This window comes from Crocodylus porosus, unplaced genomic scaffold (genome assembly GCF_001723895.1).
Source record: "Crocodylus porosus isolate Cpor-Errol unplaced genomic scaffold, CroPor_comp1, whole genome shotgun sequence".
Taxonomy (NCBI): Eukaryota; Metazoa; Chordata; order Crocodylia; family Crocodylidae; genus Crocodylus; species Crocodylus porosus.
In genome coordinates, this window is record NW_017728906.1 from 65,476,095 (window position 1) to 65,497,443 (window position 21,349).

At 41.0% G+C, this 21,349-nt stretch overlaps 1 protein-coding gene across 2 annotated transcripts in view; it reads left to right on the forward strand.

The window, feature by feature from the left end:
* Window positions 1-1,172: 1,172 nt before the first annotated feature.
* The window catches only part of ASB11 (ankyrin repeat and SOCS box containing 11), a 25,259-nt gene continuing 5,082 nt past the window's right edge, over window positions 1,173-21,349 (forward strand). The window contains exons 1-6 of one of the 2 annotated variants that reach the window (XM_019529289.1): window positions 1,173-1,350; window positions 8,734-8,813; window positions 12,744-12,851; window positions 16,793-16,943; window positions 17,179-17,313; window positions 18,100-18,291. In XM_019529289.1, the coding sequence (XP_019384834.1) occupies window positions 1,173-1,350; window positions 8,734-8,813; window positions 12,744-12,851; window positions 16,793-16,943; window positions 17,179-17,313; window positions 18,100-18,291 (844 nt within the window). The remainder of the gene's footprint in view (window positions 1,351-8,733; window positions 8,814-12,743; window positions 12,852-16,792; window positions 16,944-17,178; window positions 17,314-18,099; window positions 18,292-21,349) is intronic. The other variant, XM_019529290.1, reaches the window with a different exon arrangement.

Genomic DNA, 21,349 nt, shown 5'->3' on the forward strand with positions numbered 1-21,349 from the left:
ATACAACTATGCAATTATGACACCAATACAAGTCTCCATCCCAAAGAAATTCTTTGAGATTCCTTGCTACTGTGAGGATCTGCCTGGTCAAATCTCTCTGCAGGATTGCATCTTAGGATGGACACGTTAGTTGAGGTGAATGGGATATTGACTGGATGATGCTATCTGTTATGAACTAAAGCTATACTCTTGTTTCTTTTACTTGTGGGGAAGGCTTTTAAGAAGAAATTTAAATGAAGAAAGAATTGTACAGACGTTGGTTAAAAAAAAAAATCTCATTACAAAAGGCCATACTTCTTTAATTGCCGGATACAATACTTATAAATGAAGGATGCCTTCTGAAAAAGCTTTTTCTCTAAAATTGTTATTTCCTATGAATATTTTCACATAGTATTTTCTATCATTCGGAGATGGAAAAAAAATCCACTTCACCTTCCTGAAAACCTATCTTCAAGCAGCTCTGAAATGCTTTTAACATTTTTAAGCCTACTGGCAAACGGGTATTTATTTTTCTTCAATTCCCCTGAGCAGGGTTTTTTCTTTCTTTTATTATATTTGTTTTTGTTATTCTGCTTCTGTGGAACAGTAGCCGCACCAATTATTCAAGCAGGAAACTGAATTATATGAAGGTCACCTAACTGGAGAAACATGCCTTAACCCATAGATCAACACAATGTTCCATAAAACTGATTTTTTCTAGTTTTCCTTCTTTTGACCTTTCTTCTTTGTACACTTGGCATGTTGAGATACTGAGCAGGCAGACTGTAAATTGACCCACTCTATATGAGAATAAATGTACTGGGAATTGATAAGACATTGGCAGATAACATTTTCCCATTGAAAATGACTTCTAATGTGCCTCTTACTTCGCAATTTATGTGCATGTTTTTGTTTTCTGTACACACATTCCAGGTTCAGGGCTCTAGTCCCTTGTTTCCATATTAGAAAATAATAGAAAATGATATTCTTTGATCACTCAAAACCACAAAATGCTTTATTACTCAGCATTGTTGTTTGCTATCAACTTTCTAACCTAAAATAAAAACTGAATATATTTTTGGTAACATGAGGATCAGCAAGTCCTGGAGGTTTTAAAATAGATGCAATATGATGCCCATAATAGCCTGTTGCAACTTAGCAGACCTGGAAAACTATACAAAAAGCAAACCAAAATGGAGGGCAGTTCTATACTCCATGCTTTTAATAATATTTATTTTGCAATCTTTGCTTTGTTTTGTTTCAAACTTTTAATTAAGATTTCCTTGGCTCTGCTGACCCATTTCTATATTGTTAAAGGCAACAGAAAAGAAGCTGCCAGGATAGCAGAAGAGATCTATGGAATAGTACCAGGTAAAATGAATTTCAGACACTCAAATTTTAAGTACATGTTCTCTAAATATGGAGGTCTTGAGGATTTAAATTTTAATCATTGTGTTGCCAGAAGTTGAGGAGGTAGTTTCTAAATGTGTCAGTTGAATGGTTTGACCACACTTTCCATTTCTGCAAACTTTGCACAGTGGCAGCATGCACTGGCATGTTTTGGGTGTGCAAAATATGAGACTAACAATTAGCCTGCGTGTGGAAAACATTTGCTTAAGTACAGGAAGCAGACCGGTTGTTAGAGTTAACTGTGTGAATAATGAAGGGTTTTACCAAGTTTGAATCAGAACCAGAGAGCATTAAGAGAAAAGAGAGAGAATGTGGATTTCCTAAAGGAAGACTCTAGGAAGGGTGTAATTACTGTTCATTTGAATCCAAGCCAAGAATATCTGTTTTATTGAACCATACTGAGCTATAAAATGAAAGCAGTTGACATTATTATAAAAATCAAATTTGGCAATAGAATATTTGGCAGGCTCTCAAAATGATCATTTACTTTTGTTTCTTTTCTAATAATATTACTTCCCACTCAGCTATGAAAATTATTGCCTTATAGGCTTACACCATAAGTTTGTCCAAGGCAGTCAATAGAACTATTTATGGTGAAAAATGGCTTTTCAGGGTGCTGCCAGAATCAAATTGTGGCCAGAAAATCAAGAGTCCTGTCAAAAGAAAGGCTGTAGCAGCTTTTTTATAAGGCACTTGCTGACTAGAATTTGTAATAGTCATGTTGTTTTGTACTTGTCTTCACAGTGTCTTATAAATTATGGGTTTTTAGCAAAGAATTCTTTTTATTTGTGAAGTATTTAATTCATGTGCCTTAACCAAAATGCCGTTAAGACACTTGATAATTGGTAGGTTTACCCGTATGAAGATTCTTTTCTAAATACAAGGTTTCCAGGACCGTATCATATTTGCCATTTGCAAGGATAGTCTTTCAAAACACTAGGTCATGTGATGATGTTGCCTGTGCACTGTATTGGATTACAGATGAAGTTTTGCAGCATAACCCAAAGTAATGCAATGGCAAGAGAAGTAGCAGCAAGCTTGCTCCATTTTCCTCCAGAAATATAGGAAATCCATGGTGTTTCAGAAATGTCTTTCATTACTGAGGAATTAAGAAATGCCCCTTATGGGAACTACATTTGCCATATATTTCAGGGAGGTATGTTGCTGTGACTTGCATGGAAATATACAGCTGGGTGCATTTTCATGGTGAGAAGTGTCCCTGTTGTATGTAACATAAAATGTGTAACTAATATAGATGAGATGCACTGTATATGTTTATTTAATATATTGGAATATACAATGTGTTGTGTGCATAAGGCTAAGTATAGGTGGGGGCGCTATCGTTACTCCTATGGTTGCTTGGTCTTCTTTATACATACCCTGTTTTAAATTGCTAAAATGATCAAGTTTGTATATCTGAAGGTATGGAAAAAATGTTCTATTTAGTGCCTATTAAAAATATCAGCAAGCTTTTATTTAAGAAGCTCTAGTATGCCATACTTTGGAATAGGGAGTTGAAATTTGATCAGAAGGTAATCTCTGATAGAGAAAGGCGTTTGCCATGCTTATGAAAAGCTCTCCAAAGTTCACCAGTTTATAAGCCTTTGAGACATTCTCAGTTTTATGCTCAGTAAAGTTCTGCTAAAATCCTCAGCTGGGAGCTGAGCAGGACTTTCAAGTTCAAAAAAGTGAGAGAGCAAATATCCAAACAGTACAGAGCAGAGGCAGTCCAGTCAAAACTATAGAAACTACTCTGACTATCCAGAGGTCTTTGCTTTTGCTGGTTCTGTAGCTGATTCTGCTGACCTATAGTCTGTCTGATTCCTCTCCTGCAGCCTTCCTCAAAGCCACAAGGCAGGGGAAAGGGAAGGGCAAGTACCACTCGAGTCCTATTACCTCCTGAATGGGTGGTCTCGTACAGGATTTGGGGCCTAAGGGAGAATAAGGGTAGCTTATTCCAGCTGGATTTTACCTCCTTTCTGATTCACAGAAGTGCTGTGTATTCATAACTGTTACTGAGGACAAAAATAAGTGGGGTTTGTATACAAATGCTATATAAACCTATATACTTTGGGAGGGGAAAACCTGTAGAATTGGGTCCCCAGAATAAGTGACTTGAATACATGCCTTAATGTAGTGCTGTGCAGAGGTAGCTAAGCTAGCTCACATACTAGGAGCAATATAACCTCTGTAGTGTGGTGTTCCACCCAGGCTAATTTGACATGCTAGGTGTGTCTTCATGTGCAATTCATGCAACTGAATAACCTCAGGCACAATTTGAGTTGGAGTAAACTAATCCCGACATCACTGCCTCCACATACGTTTAAGCACAGTACTGTACTTCACCATTGGATGGTAGCTGCGTCTGATGGGACTATCTGACAATGCTGTAAATCAATCTACACCGACCCAATTGTCATGCACGTGTAGACAGTGATGCTTTACTGTATAGTAAATTAGTCTAATGCACAGTTAAGCGCACATGTAGAAATGCCCACTGATAAGCTAACATGGTGACATTCCTTGTGGTACCCAAATGAGCTTGTTCAGAGCTCACTTACATATCTCTAATGCCCTCCATCTATAAATGTAAAAAAATATGCTCCTTATTTCATGGGTGTTATGAAGATAGGTTTGTAAAGCACTTGGGAGCGATAGTGAAGAGATGCATAGAAAAGCCCACAAAAATGGTTTATGAGCAAGGTTTTAAAAATGTTTGGAAAATAAGTCCTAAGGTCGCAAATTGAACAAGGACTAGAGAACAAAACATTAAACCAGCTGCTCAGCAAATATGCACGGATGCATGAGGGGTATGTGCCTCATGGATCCGTGTATATTGAAGGAGTCATGGCATGTGAAAAAATAATTTGGTCTTGGAATTAAAGACTGTTCATAGAGGTAGTTAGGCCTGTTAACCTGCGGCCAGACAGAAGGCAGGGCAGGCTGGCATGCTGGAGAATAAGCACCTGACAAAGTGGCTTGTTGCCTATGAAACTTACACCTCTCCACCAGCTGGTCTCTAAAGTGCCACCTTGCCCTACCTTCTGCCAGACTCATATAAAGCCTGGGACACTTAATCAGAAGCGTCATCATGTGGCGTCATCGTCACTACCACGTAGGTCAGTAACAGGGAACCTTTAGCTGCACTGCTCAGGCCTGAGCCATTTGGTCGAATGGACTATTTTATGTCAGTGATGGATTACCTTCCTCAACACTGGGCCTGCGGGTTTCATAGGTATTTTTTAACAGCAGAGGGATAGTGAGACCAAGGAATCTTGAGGTCCATTTCAGGTAGTTGGGGTGGGAATCATTGCTCTAACAAATCTTCCTGTTCCCCCCGAAGTTTACCCCCCTTTTGCTTCATCTCCTTCAATGGAGGTGCCCAATTCCTGGCCTGTGAGGGTTTAACTTGTAACCTGAAGGCTCCTGCCTGGCCAGAAATCTGCTCTGCACCTCCCTACCCCCAAACACTCCTTCTGTGGCTATCAGGGTCTCTGGGCTTTTCCTCCCTCCTCCAGCTTCTGCTTCCTGCCATCGCTGACAAGGAACACGTGGTGCATGGTCCTGAGCTGCTCAGAAGTTGAAAAACCATGTCCTACATATGACCCTTCCATTCTGATCTTGTTTCTTCCCCACCCTGGTACCAAGACTTTACTGCGGAGGTAATTAGGCAACACCACAGTAAACATCTCATGTAGATACATCCACTGAAGGGGCAGGGAGTTCATTTTTCAAATTAATTACTGGAGGCACACTAAAGCACACTTTCACTCTGAAGGTTTTTTCAGACTCATGTTGTATTATAATAAGGCACATACCCCTCATGGAAGATGTTAGTCCAAGTAGTTTGTTAAAGATGTAAGGAGCTGAAGAGAAAGTAGCAGGCAATCTTAATGATCATTTTTGGCAGGTCTGGGATTATTGCTATTATTAAGTTTAAGGAAATTATGCAACACTTCATGACTTTCCCTGGGAATGCTTTATGGTTGCAACTCTACCAAGGCAGAGTTAAGGGACTCCTATACACATGCAGGGAGGCTGCTCTGATTACATACACTGTAATTACGTGTTAGGGCAGGCTCAATTAACCGAGTCTACTGGAGCGTGGTAATTACTGCGCTCCAGCAGTCCAGTGTCATGTCTATTGGTGCCCCTGCACTGAAAAATGGCATCAGGGTGCTTTAAACTAAAAGCTCATTCAACGAGCTTTAGTTCAAAGCACCCTGCTGCCAATTTTCAGCATGGGGATGTTAATACGTGTGACACTGTAGACGCTTTTAATTAAAGTGCCCCCCACCCCACCCTCCGGAGCACATGTATAAAAACCCAAGGTTATGGTTATTAATTAACCCTGGGTCATTGTCTCATATGAAGAATCCAGGCTAAACACGGCAGTTTTCAGGTTTCTGATTTTATTTTCCTCTCTAATGTTGTGGGCATATGTGATTTGGGGTTTTGAATGGACTGTGGTGTTTTATTGTGATATTTCTGTATTAATTGTGTTCACATTGTTATATTGTATGACTCAGCTCACCCCATTAGCCTGTGTACAGAAAATGAAGGGTTAAGTGTCAGAGCTGGCTTCATGCAGGATGAGACAAGATGGACCTTTAGCGTGACCTAGGATGCTCAGGCTGCTGCCACACCTTACACTTAGACATGATATCATGAACCAGTTAATTGCATCTTAATTTGTGATCCGGCCATACATTCAATTATAAAATGTCATCATAAAATGAGGAACAACTCATTGTGTAATAACTTTGTGGCTGGTTCCTATGATGCCATTAATTGAAAGTGTGGCCAGTTGCACCCCCATGCCTGGGACCCTATGTTAGCTGACAGGATTCCCAACCATGGGGTGCATAGGATCATGATCCCGGACTCGCCCTGCATGGGCAAGAAGCCAGTTCCTCTGGCTGGGAGCCTAAATTAGCTGGTGGTACTCCTAGCCATGTGGGTGCGTGGTAGATCTCCATGACTGGGATCCCCATTAGCTGAAGGGGCTCCCACCTGCAGGAGCTTGCTTCTTCCCCATGCAGGGAGAGCCCAGGATCATGATCCCAGGCTCCCACTGCACTAGCAATAAGGCGTGATGGGATCTGATGTGTGATCCAACAATCACACCTCCAGTCGTGCTCTTGTGGCATGGCAGAAAGCTCAATTGTTGGGAGGGGCCCTTAAATAGCTTTGTTAACATCAACAAAACTGTTGATGTGGAGCCCGACACCCAGGAATACAACCAGGTTGGCAGCTCCTGACCAGAAGAGTCTGGGGACTGAGAAGTGGAGGAGATTTACAGAACTGGAGAGACTAGAAAGGGAGCAGCTGAGTATCTGTGAGGGTGCACAGGGCTGTGCAAAGTTGGTTTGGGGAAGAAGGGATTGATTAACCCCTTTGAAGAGAGCAGGAGACCTGTGGGTGGGTGGCCTTTGCCCCAGTAAATGCAGAGATTATCTGCTGCGCTGCTTGGTATTAGTGACTGCCGTGGATCTTCCCAACAGAAGGTGTAGTCCCTCTTTCAGGAGGGGAACTGGCTGTTCAGTCAGGGCCACAGAGAATCAGGAAATGTGAAATATTAAAAGTTTGCGGTCTCAGAGTTGGAAGAAGTCTGGGTTGTCCCTTGCTTTAGAAGTGAATCCCAGGCTGGTTTCCAGGAACTCTGCCAGAGACAAGGATGCAGCTGTCCTGAGCAAGCAACCCCTGGAGGTCACTCCATGACTGTATTTACTGGGAGACTTATGAAACGTGGCAACAGCTTTAATAGTTATTTATTTATTTATGTTTTGGTCTGGTAAATATGTCTCTGTGTATTTGGTGGGTGGGGATGTTGAGATTGATGGGGGAAGGGGGGAACATTTGAGGATTGCTTAATGCCAGCCAGAAAAAATAAGCAGTAATGGTAATGAACAAAGGCTTACTCTGTGTTCTGCCTTTCTCTGTTGAATAAACTATGAAAAGGCCAAGAATTGCCCCACCACAGAGCAAAACACTGAACAACAACAACAAACAATGTGGAAGAAAGTAACATAAAGAATAAATCTGCTTTTAATGCATGGATTTTAATGCATAGCTCTAGCTTTTCTGCACCCATGCATCTCTGACCAGCCCCTTCAATATAAATGGATTTCCCATCTTTCCTTCTCATATTGTGCATCTGGCCAGTGCTGATCATGCATTTTTAATCTGTTACTATTTTCATCCTTGTTCCAGTTGAAACATTGGGACCCAGCATAAAGGAAGAATGGGCCAGTGGTCCTGGGATGCTGCAGACCTAGGTTCAATTACTTTTTTCACTGTGTGATCTTGGCCAAAAAATTTAAGTCCAGATCCACAGATATATTAGGAAGATGTAACTCTCACTGATTTCTTTGCATCTTGGTTCCCCATTTGCAAAATGGAGATAATTGTACTTCCCCATCTCCTAAAAATGTGAGCTTTAATACATTAAAGTACATAAGAATGAAGATGTTAAGGAAAAGGGTTCTATAAAAAAGAAACAGCTGGAACTAGGACAAATAATGTTACAGGTTCCTTTCCATCTTATTGTGGTAGCTATTAACTCTGGGAAGAATGCTTGGACTTTGACATAATTCTGTCTTAAATGGCAACACATCCCCAGCAAATTCTGAATCTTTACAACTAAAATAAGGTTTCTAAGTGGAGCTACTAATTTTAGGTTGTATAATCATTCAACCAAGCAGAAAATTAAGGAGAACCACAGACAGACAAAGAAAAAAGACATCCCACAGTTCTCACTGGGGAGTTTACTTGAGATGAATTGCTCAGAATAATGTAGAAAAGCAGGAATTGAGCACTGGCCAGTGTTTCTTTGAAACTCCTGGGTGAGGAGGTAAAATACCAATATCTGCTAACCTGGTTGGAGGGAAAGGTAGAGACATTCATAATTCTTATTTGCTAAGTCAGAGAGAAAATTGCTGTGAGCATATTAAATTGGTTTGCTAGGCATTCTGCTGAAGTTACCAATTAAAGGCTATCATCAAGATTTTAAAATTAGGACCAGAGGGCGGAATTTTCTCAAGTACCACAGAGTCTCAGCAGGACTGGATTTGTGCTCTTCGCGTACTTGGCTGCATTTAAAGTTTCCACCCATGAACCTTTTTTCTAAATACTTAAAGAAGTGCCCTGCTATTCCAAAAGGGCTCAAGGTTTATCTTCTCTCACTGAAATGAATTTTGTAGTCAGTTTTGCATGTGTGTGTGTGCGTACCTGGGTGCGTGCATGCGTACATATAAAAATATCTCCTATGTTCATTTGGAACAGTTTGCATCTCTGTTTTTATGTTTTTATTTTGTATTTGGATTAACGCCTGTGCTGCGTTAGGCTCATGGGCGGATCGATCACCTCTTCATGAAGCTGCATTCCAAGGGCGCCTCTTATCTTTGAAAACCTTGATTGCACAGGTAAGAAACCAGAAATAAATTCATTAGATGCCATCTTTTTTTTTTTTTTTTAGATTTCAGATTTTTTCCAACTTTTGGCTTCCTTTTCAAGGACTAACCCTAAAAACAGGCTACATGGGATAGAGGAGGCAAAATATCCTATTTTTATCAAATAACATTAAAATAATTTATGTATAGGTTTAAATGTAAATACTGTTTTATAAAACAGTCAGGTATGTTCCTAGTTGGGGAGAGGCAAAAGGTGGCACCTTGGATACTAACGCCTTTTAGAAAGGCATAAACTGGGGAGCATATACAAGTTGGGTGGGTGGTAGTCCCATAAGGGACTGGGTAGTCTCCACTCCAATTGAAGCCAAGAATTCAGAGGGCAGTGAACAGGAGATAGGAAGCGGTATGGCATAGTGCGTAAGGACAATGGGACAGGTTAGGATTATTAGATTTTTGGTGCCTTTTCTATCAGTGCCCACTACTACAGCTATCCAAGAGACCTCATCCTGGGTGCACCTATATGTGCAATTAATGCGACTGAATAAACTGTGGAGCAATTCGCACTGCAGTAAACTACTCCCAGATGCAGTCTACACTGCTCCTAGCTCCAGATGCTCTTAGGACAGCAGCAATTTGAGCCCAGGAGGAACAGTTTAGTCAGGGGCTGCTTCTGCCCTGCTCTGCCCCCCTGCAGCATCCAGGGGCAGCTCCTGGCTCTGTCAGCAGCTGCGCAGGTGCCAGGGCAGCCCCAGGCTGGCAGGGGGTATGGGGGCTAGGCCAGGGCTCAAGCTGGCAGTGGCAGTGTGGCCTGGACTCTGAGAAGCAACCCCAGGCTGGCAGGAGATACCAGGGGGTCAGGCCTAGGCAACAGGTGACTGCATTGGGTAGTGGAGGAGCTGGGTGGGACACAAGGCTCCTACATCTGCCAAGCCATGTGCCTAGGCAGCAAGCAGGAATATAGTCCCCCTGCTGGCTGGGCAGACCAGGTACAATTTACACCCAGGCCAACGTCTACATGTGTGTTGCAGCATAGTAAATATCTCCGCAGTAGGATAGTACTTGTATTTACAAGTACTACCCTGCTGCGGAGTTAATTAGTTTCCTGTGGCCTAATGAGGCCGAACATATAGACACAAGATATTTAGTGTGGAGCTAATTAATCTGCTCTGCAGTAGATTAATCTCCTGAGATCTAATCTTATTTCTCCACCTGCCAGTTGATAAATGTGGGAGATACATGACAGAGACCCAAAATGATGCATGCTCACACTTACTTGCTTATGCCCATTATGTGAGAAATACAGTGATTTTCCACATTAAAGTTGAGGGAGACCCTGGATTTGTGTGGAGCATAAGTGAGCCTGAGGATGAAATGATGGATTTCTAAAAGGACTGGAGTGAATACCAAGAAATCCCCAGCTCCTGACATTTACTTGTATGTGGTTATTTAAAGGGTACCACAACCACTTCTTTGAAATTTGAAAACTGATTCTCTTCTGTTTCACCTTCAGGTAATTAATTTGAAAAATGAACTCCCTGCCCCTTCAGTGGATGCATCTACATGAGATGTTTACTGTGGTGTTGCCTAATTACCTCCACAGTAAAGTCTTGGTGTCTAGGTGTATGGTCCTATTAGACTGCAGTAAACTAATTGACTCTGTCATAGTTTAGCACTTGTAAACAGAAGTACCTATCTGACAGTGGTGTTCTTGAGTGCACAGCAATGCACATGTAGACACCGTGGCTGGCTTGGGCACAAGGATGCTTCAGCTATGATAAGGACCACAGTACTGCTTGTTTTACCTGTGGTTGTATCTGAATTTGTTATTTTTGAGGATTTCAGTGCTAGAAGAGTGGGCTCCTATTTGGTTAGGCAGGGAATAATAATCTATAGAGAGTGGGACAGAGCTGATCCACAGCAGCAAGATAAGTGAAAGGGTAAAGCTGTTCATGCAGTATCATACCAGCTGATCACTGTTTCTCAGATACTTACCCTTCTGTTAATATTAAACATGTAGCTTTATTTAAAGTCACACAGAAGATTTTTCAAAAGCACCTGAGTGATTTAGAAACAACCTCCAAGGAATTGGAGGTGAGGTGATTTTAAAAAAGTCTTCCCATGAAAGCCAGAAAGCAAAGCACTTCATTTTCAAAAGACTAGCTGTTGCCAGTACCCACTGAGAAACCTTAACAAATATCTGTATTTTTAAAAGTATAAGACCCTGTTTTCAGTTCCTTTATAAAAATGGGAAGTGTTGGATAAATGTAGCTATGGGGAAAGCTACTTTCACATCCCATACCTGAGTCTTCAAAGAGCGTTTGCTGATTAAAGGAATTACTCTGATAAAATATTTTCCTGTGTTGTAGATTGCTGCATTTCCCATGTTAGAGGAATGTGTTTAATTAATGCTATATCACTGCTGTCATTTCTTTTTTCACACAAGGGATTTGTAGAAAACCTTTCTTCTTATAAAGAGACTGTGTGGTAAACTTGAAAACAAAAAAAAGGATAACTAAGATAATAAGCTACCAGTGCAAAAGGAATCTTGCCTATTCCCTTTCTGATGCCTAAAGCCAGAGAGGTTCTCAATGTCATGTTTTAATATCAACGTGATTGCTTAGCTATTACTTAAATATATTTGCTTTTTCTATTTTAAATGGTTATGCTATGGAGTATTATGACTGTTTTTGCTTATCATATAAGTGGATTGCAGCTGGCCAATTTCCCAGCATTCGACTGCCCACAAGTTTTTATACCTTTTTATACATAAAAGTAATTTTGTATAGAATTTACTTATAGGGTGGAGGGAGGGTTGGAGGAGGAGGAAAGCACACTGCTGCCATCCTGTGAGCTGCTCAGTGTTTTGCATCAGATATTTGCAACAACTGCATTTTGAAATACCAGGATGTGTTATCGGTGTTATACTATAGTAGAGTTGGCTCATATTGTATTCTTGCATGTGGGTGTAAATTTTTATTTTCTATTTGACTTTGCTGTAATCTGAAAAATGTATTCACAAAATTCCACACAGGTTTGGATTCAAGCATATTTGTGCTGTTTTCCCTTAGTGAGTATTTGAATAGTTGTTTTCACTGAAGGCACCCCATTGAAAATGCCAACTTTTAGTTTTCATTTGTTTTTTAATTAAAGAAAAAGAATAGAGCAATTCTTCTGTTGCAAAGAATTATATTTTGACATTATGGATTCCTATTTGAAATCTCTGAGTTTATTTTGTGAATTTTGTGAGTTTATTTTGTGAATATTGCCTCAAAATATTAACACCTAACAGTGTTACTATTGTGAGGCACCCTGTAGCACCCTTAAAAGGATCTTGCAGCACCCTGGTGTGCCATGGCACCCTGGGTGAGAATCACTGTTTTCTGTTCAAATGTAAATTAATAAAAGAGCTCTTATTCAGACATTCCTAGAAAGGGTTTATTATTCAAAAGTCTGTTTTTTTCTGTTTAAAGTGTTTTCTAGAAAAGTCAGGAAAAGGAAACAGTATAATGTAACTTAGACCAGTAATATTGCTGTATTTAGTTTACAGATAAAAATATAGCTTATGAGCTATTATTATTATTTGTATCTAGAAATAAGGAAGTTAATTCACTATTGGAGTTTAAAGAAGTACAGTGTTTCCTGATGTTTCCTGTATCATACAGCAGCTTCCTTTTACCTTTTGCTGCCCATCTACATTTGGGGGTGCTAGTTGGTGTCAAGGACTGTAGTGTCAAAAAAGAATCATCTGTTTCTTGCATGTTCTGCAATAACTCTTGCTGATTTCAGTAGGAGTTTGCACAAGAGCAGGGAATGTAGTCTTGGCCGTTCTGGAACAGCAACATTTGCATTTCATGTTTTGTTTGTGGTGAGGGCTGCTGCCCCCTCCCTCCCCCCCCCAACACATACATCTGCCTGTTTTCATATCTCTCTTCTGATTTCCAGGGATTCAATGTGAACCTTGTGACAATAGACCGAGTTTCTGCTCTCCATGAGGCCTGCCTTGGTGGCCATGTTGCTTGTGCAAAAGTTTTACTGGAGAATGGCGCTCGAGTGAGTGTTAAAGATCATAGTTATTTACATGGGTTTGTAGAGTTGAAAAAGAATATAGGAGCCTGTGCTTGGTAGCTACATGATACATAGTTGGCATATGTTGACGTAATCTAGAACATGCAGTTAGTCATGCAGCCTATGCTAGGAACGGAGCCAAACTTCTGAAGGCGTGATCAGTACTCTGTGATACAGTTATCTTTGACAGTGATTCCAAGCTGCACATATCAAGACAGACAAATTCTAGACACAAAAGGGAAAAAATGCTCTGTTTTCACCGATAATAAATTGTTTAAGATTCTTTAGTGGTAGCTTTCATCCTGAAGGATCTCAAAGCTTTGTTGTAGCTTTAGTGTCCAATATATTCCCTTCTGTTTTTCTTCTGTGAAACTTTACTGTGATGAACATAAAAAATTGGAATAACCAGGCCATTATGATCGTTATGTGAATGATTTATCTTTTTCTCTTCAGAATGGTTATTGGAATTTCCCATGGTTTTTTGTGAGATTAGTTTGAGACTTGCATATAAATAAAAAATAAATGGGCTTAAAGAAATGAAACTTTTTATCTGTTAATAAAATAGCAACATTTCCCCCAAGTTGGACCCAAGGTGAAATGCATTTTAAAATGGAAATATTGGAGTTTAATGAAATATATTTCATTCAGCCTGGTTACAGGTTCCTCTAATTACTGTCCTGAGCTATTGACATGTTGAGGGGCAACAAACTGAGTAACTCCAATCTAACAACTGCCTATTTGTGGGAGAAACTATATTTATTAAATAATTGTGCATACTGTATATTAACTTTTAATTCCCTAGAGAGCAAAAAACAAATACTGATTCCCAGCTTCACTGCATTTCCAGTTGTTTGGGATCTGTTCTTTAAAAAAAGAAAGGACAATGAAGCAATGGTTTGGTTTATTAACAGCATATCTTTCCAGCACCCAGAAAATCATGAGGCTGAACAATCAGTTGTCACTTTTGTCATCTCGGTTGCTACTCTTCTATTCTTGTTCTTGAATGTAAAATATTGTTTCAGGCACTCCTTTTTTTCCTTCTCCCTATACTTAAAGTTAATAGACATGTAGCCTCTTGGATAAAGAGTGCCCCATTCTGTTGCTTTTCTTCAGTGCTTTTGTTGTTTAATTGTCTTTCTTACTAAGTCATTACTCTGAAATTAGACTTCCTAATGTTCCTTTCTCTATTATCAAGTAAGTCAGTACCCAGGGGAGAAAAGAATGAAAGAAGCTGTTCTTCTTTATCAGTCTTTTTACTTTCACTTCAAGTCTGATTGGCTGCCCCTTATAAAATCAATCAAATCCAAGTGTTTACAACCATTTTCTTACTGTCTTCCACCTACTGTTTTAAAAGCTGTATAGGATGGGGGATTTTAGGCTTACCAGGAAAAGGGAGGTCAAGGATGGATAGGGGGCCCCAAAGGAACAGGAACCCTGTCTTGAAGGGAGCAGGTAACTTGTCGGAAGGGACAGCTATCATCTTGGGTGCAGACAGAAGTTATGTTTGATGCTCAGTCAGCCCCCTGAAAGCACTCTGCAGACATGCTGTGACACATGTGCATGGCTGAAGAATGCTTTTAAAGTGGCCGGTCGCATGACAAATTAACCCTCATCAAATGAGGGATCAGGTGAAGGCTCTCCACTTTAGCGCACCATAGGGAACAAAAGTTAATTTGTGGGGCATTTGGAGCTGTCTGCAGAAAGGGAGGGGGAGTAAGCTGCCAGCTGGGGTTTCCTTGGCCTGAGCTGGGAGGGGAGGTGGATTGGAGCTCCCCACCCCCTCCCCCACCTCTCCAGCTCAGGCCAGGCAAACCTCAGCCAGCAGCTTGCTCCCTCCTCCTTTTCTGAGAAGTGCCATGGAGCTGGGAGGGGAAAGGGGCCGGGGCAGCTCCTCAGCTGCAGGCAAGCTCCTTGGGCTCCTGCAGGCAGGCTTGATTTCCACCCCCTTCCCCAACCCAACAGGTGAAGATCTGTTGGGTTGGGGGCGGGGAGTGCTCTAACTCATGGTGCTTTATGTAAAGCACCATGAGTTAGAGTAGGGGCCTGCATGTCTCTCAGTGCCCCTTGAGTTCCAAAGTCCTATGGGAGTTTCTCATCTGAAAGGGGCATCTGACCACTGGTAAAATGAAGGCTAATGTGCTTCTTACAGAACTTTGCCCAGCTGCAGAACTCATTTCTGGTGTTCAGAAGCTCAAATGGCAGGGCTGTGGCTATAATAGGAGGGACGACATTATGTTAAGGAGGGGAGGAAGCTTCAATGAACATGGCATAAAACATGATTCACCATCTTGTAAACAAGGACAAGCAATCTTAAAAATGTGACCCTTAAAAATGTGACCCACAGACAGCTCATATGTTTATATACATGGCTGTACTTTAAACATCTCTTTAGTTAAGGGTAAGACAGTGTTTAGTATCTTGCTAATTTCAATGTGCTAGTCAACACATTTCTAATGCCTTGTTTTTTCCCGGGCGGGATGAAATTTTGCTGTACAACCCTTAAGCCTTGACCTGGTACTAATTTTTTCCTGCAAAATCCTCTTGCTCTTCCAAAAGTGTTCCTATCCTTTGTGTCCTGTTTTGCTCTCAGTTTAGTTCTGCTCTCAAATTAGAAGCCACTTAGATTAGATAATACTTTTACAATCATTTTCATTAGTCACAGAATTAGTAAAGTGCAGCTCTGCAGCATAATGTAGCTCTGGAGTAGGAACATAAGAACAAACAAAGTGCCATAGAGGGTCACACTAATGGTTCATCTAGCCCAGTCTGTCTTTTGTTCAGCTCTCTGACTGTGGCAGATGTGGATGCTACTGAATAGCGGTGCGTTTGGCCTTGAAGGCCAAATGAGTAGTGCAGAGCTGGTCTGCACCCGGATCGGGCCCCAGGGCTGGCATCACCCCCGCCCTGTTCTAAGTGCCAGGATTGGGTCTGGGGGTCTGGCATCACCCCCATATGCTGAGATTGGGTTCCAGGAGCCTGGGATCCTTCACCTGCAGGCTGGGTACAGAACCTCAGCTGTGGAGCTCTACCCCGTGAGAACTGGAGGTTCCAGCTGTTCTTGTGCAGAATTAGGACAGTCTTATTGCCTTGGCCTTACTTTAAAGTAGGCAAGGGAAAATATTCACCTAAACCCTTTTAAACTCCATTTCAATGGCGGGATTAGGGCTAGCTGAATTTTTTCTGTTGAAATAATTTTCTAGCTAGAAAGGCACGTCTTTTCCTTTTTTGATTAAATGAATTTTTTTCAGAGAAAACATCAGCTATTCCCTCTCCCTCCCCCTCTTGAATTTGGACACTTCACCTTGCACCAAAGTGTAAATCAGTTTGTGTCACACTGGGTCATCAACGGGGCACTCTGCAATGTAGAAGATGGACAGCTAATCCTACATGTGCAGCCCCATGAAGGGTGTTGCAGGGAAGGGGCTTTCAATCTCTGGTGATACCAGTGTTTTTGTTCTGACAAGTATTTCATGCTCAGCCTTCAGAAGGCCACACACTTTTGCACTTTCACCTTTTTTGTTGTTAATATTTTTCTAATGTTTCTCTCTGGCTCTCCCCCTTTCTCTCATAAAGTCAGAAAATAAGATTTTGTTCAGAAATTTTACTTTTCAATTTGAGGCTGCTGGAAACCTAACATTCTAAAAGCTTCCTAGAAAAAAAATCAATTTTCTCAGCAGATCGCAGCAGGAACTTTTATAGTAGTTACTGTCAGAGTCCTGTAGTTCTGTCCTTCATAGAAAAGGACAGCACTTGAAAGATGATGGCGTCTCCTATGGTGTGTAACTGAATGCTGTGAATTATAAGGTTCTGAAATTAAACAAAATCCATGTATCCATATGATGCATTTAATGTCAGTATGTGCATGGCATGCAATGAAGTGCAGCCCTTTTAAAAGAGATTGCTGTATACCTGTCTTGCTGTTTCAGGTCAATGCAGTCACTGTTGATGGGATCACTCCTCTATTTAATGCCTGCTGCAGTGGCAGTGCGGCTTGTGTCAACATGCTGCTTGAATTTGGAGCCAAGGCACAGCTAGGGAATCATCTTGCTTCACCCATTCATGAAGCAGTAAAGAGAGGTAAATTCAGGATTTTGGGTGCAGCTTATACTAAGTGGACTTGAATTTATTTTTTATCCCTAAATACTTATTGAAAAATAATCTGCTCCTGACAGTCTGGTCCCCAGGGATAAATATTTTTGTTTATTCCACATTATTCTGTATATTCTAATCTAATATTATATATGCAGTTTGTGTTTGTCAGGTGTCCTACTGGAAAGTAGTAAGAGGAGACGGCTTCTTCTCTGTTTTCCAGGTCACAGAGAGTGTATGGAAATTCTCTTGGCTAATGATGTTGATATTGACCAAGACGATTCTCAGCATGGAACACCACTCTACATGGCCTGCACGTATCAAAGGATAGACTGTGTCAAGAAGCTTCTAGAATTAGGTAAATTGTGGGTAGGGCAAGAACTGTCCATGCTTGAGCCACTTAAATATTGTTTGTCCACTTGGGACAAAGAGTACATTCCTAATATATTGAAAATATAATGCATCTTTTGAAATTGGAACAAAAAATGGGATTCTCTCATTCTATGACGTATAAGAGTGGCAAATAATTTGGCATATGCTTTACCGTGTGGTCTGAATCAGTTCCCTTAGAGTGTCAGAAAATCAAGAGCCAGGCAAAGCATTCACTTCATCCACTGCTCACTAAATACAGAGGGAAGATCAGTTATCCAAAGAGAAGATGCTCATTAGAGTAATCCCTATAAAGAGCCCTACACGACAGGACAGCTTCTCAATGATATATGTTTGTCACCTGTGTATCAATGCTAGTTTACACAAGCAAAGAATATGGCCTAATCTGTGTCTCTCTATTAGCCCCAGATAAATGCTTTACTCACAGTTCTTGTAAAGTAATTAAATTAATCTGATGACCACTACAATAGATTTTAAAAATTGTTTTAAAATTGGTAGTCAAAAGATGCAGCAATTGCTCACCTTTTTAAATTTTTTTTATCTTGCTCTGATTTTGCTCACAAGTGTTTTGAAGATTATTAATATAGCAGTCTGGTTTTTGTGGAGACTAAGCACTACAGTTATCACAAGATAATTGTGGTAATGGAAGACTCTTGCATATCCTCAGATGCATTTAAGTTAAATGATGAAAAACAAAGTGAATGGTAACTGTGGCCTGTTCATGTCTCTGTGTGTGTATGTGTGTTCTTTAAAGGAGCCAATGTTGACTTGGGTAAAGGATTGGACACCCCACTTCATGCTGCAGCTAGGAAATCCAGTGCAGACGTTGTTAACTTGTTAACGGATTATGGTGCTAGCTTGAAGTGCAGGAATGCTGAACTCAAATGTGCCCTTGAACTTGCAGCCCCCAATAGCAAAGTGGAACAGGCACTTTTGCTGCGGGAAGGTAATTCCTTTTTAAAAAAAATAAAAATTGAATAATATTTATTTCCTTTTCATAAGTACTTTTTCTTGTTAGCTTTATTTTTCAGTGCGCTGCTCCCTCCTTTCTTGATCCTTTCTTGATTCTCCATAGTCTTCCAGTGCTAGTGGATAGGGCACAAGAATGAGTCTGGAAGTCACAGTTCTATTCCTGGTTCTGGCACTGATGGGAGTGACTGGTCAAAATTCACACAGCTGTACAGCATAACATAGCTCTGTAGCTGTTGCACATTCCTTATAAAAGGTAGTCTGTTCACCTCAGAAAGTGTTTTGAAAGAAGTAAAAAAAAGACTATAAAAGTGCCAAACATATATTTAGGGGTGTACTTGGTAGCTGTGTTGATCTGAGACAAAAAGACATACAAAATACTAGAATTCTTGATTCCAAAATGATACTGTTTATTAGACCAACTGGGAAATCATAAGAAAATTGTCCTTTTCTGCAAGCTTTTGGGAACAAAATCCCTTCATCAGGCTCTTGTAAAAGTGTAGATGGTACAAGATGATAAAAAGTCCCCATAGGTAGGAAATAAACTTTATTTTTTCACAGAGGGAGCTGAAGATGGAAGGCTGTACCTCTGGGTCTATGAGAGTGTCTTGGTGAGCTACAGAAGTGACAATTTTCACCCGATCTGGCCACAGAAAGCAGTTTATAGCCATAACCAAACACAAGTGCACATCTGCAGACTGCTTCAAAAATGGCTGATCCAGTGAAAATCTGAACCCTCATTGTATGACAGTTCTGATGAAGACGTTTCAAAACAGAATGCCTTCTGTAACTTATGTCTGTACTGCCTGCCAGCCTCAAGCTGTTTTCAGAATGGGAGGGGAGAAGGGAGGCTTTGCTTATTATCTCAGGGCATTTTTACATATGCTTTGGGAGTGGAGGACAGGGAGGAGGCACTTTAATTAGAGCAGCTCTCAGAGTTCCCGGAGCATCTTATGTATCAGCATCCCTGTGCTTCAAAATGGAGGTGGGGGCACTTTATCTAAAACTCATCAGACGAGCTTTAAAGTGCCCTCGTCACCATTTTGTAGTGTGGGGGCACTGTTACACAAGACGCAGAGGCTAGTTGGAGCATGGCAATTGCCACGCTCCAGCAGACTCAGTTAATCAAGTCTGCTCTGACATGCTTTAACTAGTGTGTTGGAGCAGCCTCCTGGCTTGAGTATATCAATGACCCCAGGTTTTTTGCATACTTACGAAGTGGTTTTATTTCATTCTTATCTACTTCTCATGCTCTGCTCTGCCTTTCTTGTAATTTTTACAGATATGTTGAGTCAGCTCTTACATGGTCTGCTGTCCCAAATACCTTATTTTGTAATCTGCTCAGAGGCCCCCTTTTTTTCTTTGACTGAACTTTGTACTTTTCTCTGTGTATGTATCTCTCACCAGTGTTCTTGCAGGGTTGGATAAAATATACCTCTCCACTTTATCTAGGCTGCCTGCACATGATAGTCATTTCACCAAAAGGATAACTGCAGAGGAGATGTGTTAAACCTATCACTTCCTTTCTATGCTCTGTGCCTAGTCAGTACTATCTATTTCTGAGACTCTGGCCCTCTTCAGTCCAGTGAAACTGGGTAGATGGTAAAGCCCAGTGACTGTTCCTCACTGCTTCAACCATTTCCTTGGTCGAGTGCCGGATAATGAACCCCTGTGCAAAGATCTACTCTGGCTCATGCCAGCATAATTCTGTAGGTGAATCTGGCCCTTTGTCTATTGGTTGATAAATGTATTACTACCTCCACTTTGACCTTATTGTCTGAAATTCTTTTCCTGCAGATAACTAGTACAAGGCCTGTCTATTACTTAAAGATCACTTATGTCCTATCTTGACTAATTAAAGTGGGACTAGAACAGTGGTTTTCAAGGCACTCCTCTAAAAATGCCAGCTCTTAGCTTTAACTCACTTTATGACGCTAGAAAAATAGTAGAGCAATTCTTCTCTTGCAAAGAGAGACCATAAAAGGTTAAACTGTTTTTGACATTATAGGTTCACATTTCAATTTTTTGGATTCAGCTTGTGATTCATAGAATAATAGAAAATTAGGGTTGGAAGGGACCTCAGGAAGTCTTCTAGTCCAACCTCCTGCTCAAAGCAGGACCTTACCCAACTAGATCATCCCAGCCAAGGCTTTGTCTACCCATGTCTTAAAAACCTCCAAAGATGAAGAGTCTACAACCTTTCTGGGTAACTTTTTCCAGTGTTTCAATACCCCCTTAGTAAGCAAATCCTTTATAATATATAATCTAAACTTCCCTTGCTGTGACTTAAGACAATTGTTCCTTGTTCTGTCATCCACCATCACTGAGAACAGTCTAGCTCCATCCTCTTTCGAAACCCCCTTCAGGTAGTTGAAAATTGCTATTAAATCTCCTCTCAGTCTTCTCTTCTCTAGACTAAGAAAGCCGAGTTCCTTCAGTCTCTCCTCAGAAGTCATGTTCCCAGCCCTCTCACCATTTTCATTGTCCTGTGCTGGACTCTCTTCAGCTTGTCTACATCCTTTCTGTAGTGGGTAGGGTGGGGCCAAAACTGAACAGAGTACTCCAGATTAGAGCTGTGCAAAACTTCAGGTGCTGATTCAATTTGGAGGAGGTTCAGCCCAATTTGGTGGCAAAATCTCCAAATCTGAATCAAATTGGGGGACCAATTCATATTTTCATACTTAGTAGGGTTGGAAGGGACCTGAGCAGATCATCAAGTCCAACCCCCTGCCATGACAGGAAAGTGTGCTGGGGTCAAACGACATCAGCAAGGTGATTGTCTAGCCTTTTCTTAAAGACCCCCAAGGTAGGAGCCAGCACCACTTTGCTTGGAAGTTGGTTCCAGCTCCTAGTCATCCTGACAGTGAAGTAGTACCTCCTGATGTCTAATCTGAATTTACCCTCTGCGAACTTGTCACCGTTATTCCTGGTCACTCCTGGTGGTGCTTGGGGGAACATGGACTCCCCCAATGCCTGCTGGTCCCCTCTGACTAGTTTGTAACAGGCCACTAGATCCCACCTCAGTCTTCTCTTGT